The 6,805-nt window shown below is 42.6% G+C and overlaps 1 protein-coding gene across 1 annotated transcript in view; it reads right to left on the reverse strand.

The window, feature by feature from the left end:
• Nucleotides 1-4,265, reverse strand: part of LOC117817461 — a 13,082-nt gene extending 8,817 nt beyond the window's left edge. Inside the window, exons 1-6 of the mRNA XM_034690188.1 lie at nucleotides 4,149-4,265; nucleotides 3,182-3,355; nucleotides 2,402-2,578; nucleotides 791-867; nucleotides 542-658; nucleotides 315-395 (exon numbers count right to left, since the gene is read on the reverse strand). Coding sequence (XP_034546079.1) covers nucleotides 315-395; nucleotides 542-658; nucleotides 791-867; nucleotides 2,402-2,578; nucleotides 3,182-3,344 — 615 coding nt within the window. The 5' untranslated portion in view covers nucleotides 3,345-3,355; nucleotides 4,149-4,265. The remainder of the gene's footprint in view (nucleotides 1-314; nucleotides 396-541; nucleotides 659-790; nucleotides 868-2,401; nucleotides 2,579-3,181; nucleotides 3,356-4,148) is intronic.
• Between the last annotated feature and the right edge of the window lie 2,540 nt (nucleotides 4,266-6,805).

A 6,805-nucleotide genomic window follows, 5' to 3' on the forward strand; every position in this document is an offset into this window, starting at 1 on the left:
CAATGAGGAGATGAGAATCCAGGAGATAAGGAATAAGCAGAGGAGACAAAAGGGTGAGAAAAGGAAGTAAAGAAAGTGAAATAAGAGGGAAGGCAACAAGGAGATAAGAACCCAGGATATAGAGAATGAGGAGAGGAGACAAGAGGGTGAGAAAGGGAAGGTAGAAAAGTGAAAATAACAGGAAAAAAGGAATGAGGAGATGAAAATCCAGTAGTTTAGGACTGAGGAGAGGAGACAAGGAGGTGAAAAGAAGTATGAAGGACAGTGAAATAGGGTCCTTCTGATGGATCGGACTCCATCACCTCGGCACTGACCTGATCGTTGTTCCTGTTGTAATCACAGAATCCCAGCTTGTTGGTCAGAGCGTCGCTGGCTATATACAGACAGATGCTGACCTGAACGACACACATACGTTCAAGACATAGTTACAGTTTTATGATGAGCCCAAAGGTGCAGATTACATCATGTAAAATTAAGTTTTGGGCTTTTATTCTGAAAGGATAGGGCAGTGTCTCGCTTTGAACAGCCAGCTGAGTTTTACCTTGGCGACAGAGTGAAAGTTGAAGTAGTAAACTCCAGGTATCCTGCAGGTGAACTGACCCGTAGCTCTGTCAAAGTCTCCAGGGTTGTTGACCACGGCAGTCTGAAAGGTTACTTTCTAACAAACACAAATACACACAAGATGCAGCAGTAAGGTCTGTGGATGACGCATAAAACATGAACTTCAGTTGTTGAAAAAGTCATGATAATGAAGCTGACAGAGAGAGTTGTGCTGGAGGACAGACAGAACCTGGTTGAGTCCAGGATAGCTGGTTTCAGTCCTGATCACAGAGAACGCTGAGCTGGCCTGCTGAAGGGCCTGATATCCTACAAACACACAAATGAAAACATCAGAGCAGCCAAACCTTGTATTCGTTAATCTGGCGTCCAGTTAGGTCAAAGTCTTGGATGTTTGGACTTCATAAAGGACTCGCTGTTGCACAATTTACCCTGAAGGACTACCTGCATGCAGATATCTGGTTATAGAGAGACATAAATTATACAATTATGGTGGATTGGATTGTGTACCTCCTGCTTTTGCTCTCCATAAAGAATGCTTTTCTGGCAGACACCAAATACTGCTGATTGGTCAACACCACTCAGAGGTGAGAAAAGGAAGGAAGGAAAGTGAAAATAAGAGAGAAGGCAACAAGGAGATGAGAACACAGGAAGTAAGGAATGAGGAGAGAAGACAAGAGGGTGAGAAAAGGAAGGAAGGAAAGTGAAAATAAGAGGTAAGGCATCAAGGAGATGAGAACCCGGGAGATAAGGAATGAGAAGAGGAGACAAGGAGGTGAGAAAAGGAAGTAAGGAAAGTTAGAATAAGAGGGAAGGCAATAAGGAGATGAAAACCCAAGAGACAAGGAATGAGCAGAGGAGACAATAAGATGATAAAAGGAAGGAAGGAAAGTAAAAATAAGTGGGAAGGCATCAAAGAGATGAGAACCCAGGAGATAAGCAATGAGGAGAGGAGACAAGAGAGTAAGAAAAGGAAGGAAATTGAAAATTAGAGGGAAGGCATCAAGGAGATGAGAACCCATGATATAGGGAATGAGGAGGGGAGTCAAGGAGGTGAGAAAAAGAAGGAAGGAAAGTGGAAATTAGAGGGAAGGCATCAATGTGATGAGAACCCAGGAGAAAATGAGTTAGGAGAGGAGACGAGAGGGTGAGAAAGGAAGGAAGGAAAGTTAAAATAAGTGGGAAGGCAACAAGGACATGAAAACCCAGGAGATAAGGAATGAGGAGAGGAGACAAGAGGATGAGAAAAGGAAAAAAGGGAAGTGGAAATATGAGGGAAGGCATCAAGGAGTTGAGAACCCAGGAGATAAGGAGTGAGGAGAGGAGACAAGAGAGCGAGAAAAGGAAGGAAGGGAAATGGAAATATGAGGGAAGGCATCAAGGAGATAAGAACCCAGGAGATAAGGAGTGAGGAGAGGAGACAAGAGAGCGAGAAAAGGAAGGAAGGGAAATGGAAATATGAGGGAAGGCATCAAGGAGATAAGAACCCAGGAGATAAGGAATGAGGAGAGGAGACAAGAGGGTGAGAAAAGGAAGGAAGGAAAGTGAAAATTAGTGGGAAGGCATCAAGGAGATGAGAACCTAGGAGATAAGGAATGAGGAGAGGAGACAAGAGGGCAAGAAAAGGAAGAAAGGGAAGTTTAAATAAGGGGGAAGGCAACAAGGACATAAGAACCCAGGAGATAAGAAATGAGGAGAGGAGACAAGAGGGCGAGAAAAGGAAGGAAGGGAAGTTTAAATAAGGGGGAAGTCAACAAGGAGATAAGAACAACACTGTAATTGTTCTTTAAACGTAACCAGAAGACTTCCCAGAAGTCTTATAGGTCAGAGGTCGAGTCATTACCTTGACCAATTTTCTTCCCAATGGGTCCGGGTAAACCAGCGCTTCCTGCTCGACCAGCTGCTCCTAGATTTCCTTGGTATCCTTTAGGACCCATGGCCCCTTGCAAACCTCGACCCCCAACCTCGCCCTTTAGCCTCATCAGGACGTCTGCATCCACCGGACCATCGGCCATCCTGGCTGGAGACAAAAAACGAATGACTTTAATATTTTGGCCACTAGGGGCCAGCGTGAACATCTTTACCAAGCGGCAACCTCAGGTCTTAAAATATAAAGCCCGTGCCGAAGTGTTATAAACTGCAGTTCCTCGAGCGTCCACTAGAGGCTAGCTGCAGAAACTCCAGAAACCACATACACACCCATTCAAAGAAGACGATCTTTACAGCAGAAATAAACAGGTTGAACACCCTGGTTTAAAAAACAGTTTAGGCCTGAATGGCTTATTTCTCTATCAGCACACACTGTATGGGGGGGGGGGGGGGGGGGGGGATTTTTTTTATAAATCATTACTTTTGAAGATATTAAACTTAGAAGTTTTGTCCAAATAAGGGCATGGCTGACTTGATTGACAGACGGGAACACTGTAGCTGTTAGTGAAAAGGCTAAAGGCCAGTCTCTTTACCTCACACTAGCTTGACAGAACTTAGGTTGAGGTAAACATTTCCAATATGGCACCCGCTGACGATTAGCTTCAAGAACAGATGGGTGACGTCACTGAGACTGAATCCATTTATTCTACAGACTATGATCTCTACATACTTCCATGTGTTCTGTCTCTTTTACCTGGCTCTCCTTTCTCGCCCTTTTCTCCAGTCAGTCCATCTCTGCCCGGAGCACCGTTAAGTCCAGCCTGTCCGTCGGTTCCTCTGCAGCTCGTGCTGCATTGGACCGACATCAGAAGTGAGGCCACGCCCACCAGAACCGCCAACCAATTAAAAGCTCCCATGGTCCAAAACACTGTCATTGGTATTTTAGGATAAACAGGTAAACTTTATTTATCTCCACAGGAAATTCAGCAGGTGCAGTCAGGCTTATACAGAATATACGCATAAAGGAAATATATACAATACAAATATAAACACAATCTATATAAGACAAATTAAGCCTAAAATACGGCATATAAGCAAATAACTAACGTACATATCTGAGGTATTTTCACATTGATTGTAGTATTTGAAAACAAATTTTCTGAAGAAGGTGTAAAAATATGAACAAGAAAAATGTCTGTAGGATAAAATGAAACAACAAACTGAGAAGAAACAATTAGAAACTCAAAACTTTGGTGTCAGGATACGGCAACAGGAGGACTATTTTGACTTTTCATTTATTTTAAATGCAGACTATGGCCGTGATTCACTGATTCATACATAATTGTATTTTAAAGGAGAATAAAGAGAGAGATGTAATGACTGAGTACCAAGAAGAGCGCTATCCAAATCCTATCAATTATCATTATTATTATGAAAGGATTTGACCCAATTACAAGGAAGATTCAAGTCTCTGCATTATTTTTCTCATAAAATAAAACAATCATAAACGTCTCTTTGCAGGAGGACGATTTCTTTCACCATTATTTGATTATTCATCCCATCGGAGGAGATCTAAGGCAAACTGGTTTTCAAAAAACTGACGATAAAACCCCCCCAAATTAACACAGAATTCATTCACAAATATATAAATATGATTCAAGAAAATATGTTGGTGTTTTTAAAGATTAGAATCAAGCTAAATATTAAAATATTTTACTCACCGATCAAGCTTTCTGTCACACCAGTGAGGGTTTGGAGCTACGACTTACAGGACTGGATTTCCTCTTTTGGTGAACAAATCAACTCTTATTTTAACGCACGGCGCACGCAGACCGACAGATTTTTATCACACACACACACACACACACACACACACACACACACACACACACACACACAAACACACACATACACACACACACACACACACACACACACACACACACACACACACACACACACACACACACACAAACACACACACACACACACACACAGAAACACACACACACACACACACACACACACACACACAGAAACACACACACACACACACACATACACACACACACACACACACACACACACACACACAGTGCACAAAATCTGCAGGAAATGAAACTCGTCATCTGACAGAAAGATTTATGTGATCCTGGAACAGTTTCTAAAACGTATTTTGTAGACTATGATGGTCTTTTCTTTTTTAAGTGTTATAAAAGATAGAGAGTTCCAATAGAATTTAAAACCTGATTTATTTAAAACCTTTAACGTCAATCAATTTTAGTTGAATTCCTATAAAATCTGGAAAAGGAAACCTAAAGTAAAGCATGTCTGTTTTTTGGGCATTTTTGCCTTTTATGATAGAACAGCTGAAGAGAGACAGGAAACATGGGGAGTAGAGAGTGGGGGAAGATATGCAAGGAATGATTTTGGCCATGTATCGAACAGGCAACCTCTCTGACGAGGGCTATCGCCTCTGTAAGAGGGGCGTTTAGACCACTTGGCCACCAGCGCCCCTGAAGTGTGTTTTTATCCACAAAAACTTCTACTGCTTTGGAGAATTAGCAGACATTAAATCATTGCGGGAAAGTGACCATGCTTAACTCCACGACGTCTGCAGACGAGCGTGGTTTAACCAACCACAAACTTCCCAGAGTCTAAATTTGAGATCACCAGAGGCAGCCAAAGAACACATGCAGAAATTGAATCATAAACTTAATCTCATGACACAGAGAGAAAATCTCAATAGGATGATTTTAAACCTTTCACTTAAACAAAAAGTGAAGGCATCTCTTGCAGGTGAAAGACCAGTTAGTCTCAGTACAGTGAGTATGAGTTGACAAACATGAACATACAAATCTGATTTATTCAAACAGTAAAATACAGTGTGTGAACTTTAGGACATTTACATTCTTTACATTTGGATGAAGAGTACCTGAGGTCTGCATTACAGGCTGTCAGGAGTACAACAGCTTACAGTGGGTGCCATCATGTGGTCATTTGATGCAATGACAGACAGAAATACTGTGCAATCTCTAAACTACTCAACAATGAGCTTTAAACTGAGGTCATTTAAGTGCCTTCATTGTTCACTACTTTATTCTATTATCTTATACAGCTCCAAATCACAACAAACGCTCTCCTCAGACTCTTTCCAAACAGAGCAGGTCTAGACCGTACTCTATGTTCTATTATTAACAAAGACCCAACATCAAGACCAGATAAGATCCAGTCCCATTTTACAGACAGGACTCAGTCTTATCTCATCTTAATCCACCATAATCCACTCTGCTGTAGAGGTCCAGAACTCCTCTGCTCTCGCATTCTGCCTCCCTCCCTCCTAGCCTGTCCTCTTTCTCTTCCCTCTGTCCCCGTGCCTGTGCTCGAGAGCTTTGGCATCTTCCCCAAAAAGGTTTCTGAAATGAACGGATCCATTCATCCATCCATTATCTTGGCCGCTTATCCCGTTCGTGGTCACGGGGGGCTGGAACCTATCCCAGCTGACTTTGGGCGGAAGGCAGGGTACACCCCGGACAGTTCGCCAACCTATCACAAGGATAACACGGAAAGACAGACAACCATTCCCACACACTCACACCTACGGGTATTTTAGAGTGACCAATTAACCTGGTGAGCATGTTTTCAGACTATGGGAGGAAGCCGAAGTACCCTGAGAGAACCCACGCATGCACGGGGAGAACATGCAAACTCCACACAGAAAGATACCTTCCCCAACCGTGGACTCGAACCAATAACCTTCTTTCTGTGATGCAATAGCGCTACCCACTGCAATACCGTGCACCACCGAACACAAGATGTTTAAAAATACTCAATAAATAAATTAATAAATAAATGTTGGTGGAATCGCACTTTGTATGCTGCTTGCTAACCAAAGTAGCATTAGCTGTTGCATATGCTAGCCCATCACTCCCATAGACTGTATATAAAATGGACGTCAGCTCGAAGTGAGGCCGCTACACAAAAACTGCTACCCCTAGTGGCTGGTGGCAGTATAGGTCAAAAACTCTGTCTCCCCTGTTCATTCGAATGGGGCTGTTTTGTGTTCAAGGCCTCTTTTTTCTGAAAAGTTTATTCTTCGTTAGTTATTAGAGGTTAAAATACTGTGTTTTTTTTTTTACGTTTTTCTGCTGTAGAGAGAAACTCTGTAGGACTGCGGGACGCTACACTGTAAGGCGGAGCTTGTTACTGTGGACACAAATTCCCTACTGCGCAGACTCTGGCTGCAGAAAATTTACAAGATGTCAGCGTTCTGGAACGGGATATTTCGGCTTCAAAACCGTACAATGGGAAAAGGCGGAGCGACGCTGTCCATTATATATACAGTCTATGATCACTCCCCTCCAGCTCCTCTCTATTG

Source organism: Notolabrus celidotus, chromosome 1 (assembly GCF_009762535.1).
Source record: "Notolabrus celidotus isolate fNotCel1 chromosome 1, fNotCel1.pri, whole genome shotgun sequence".
Lineage (NCBI taxonomy): Eukaryota > Metazoa > Chordata > Actinopteri > Labriformes > Labridae > Notolabrus > Notolabrus celidotus.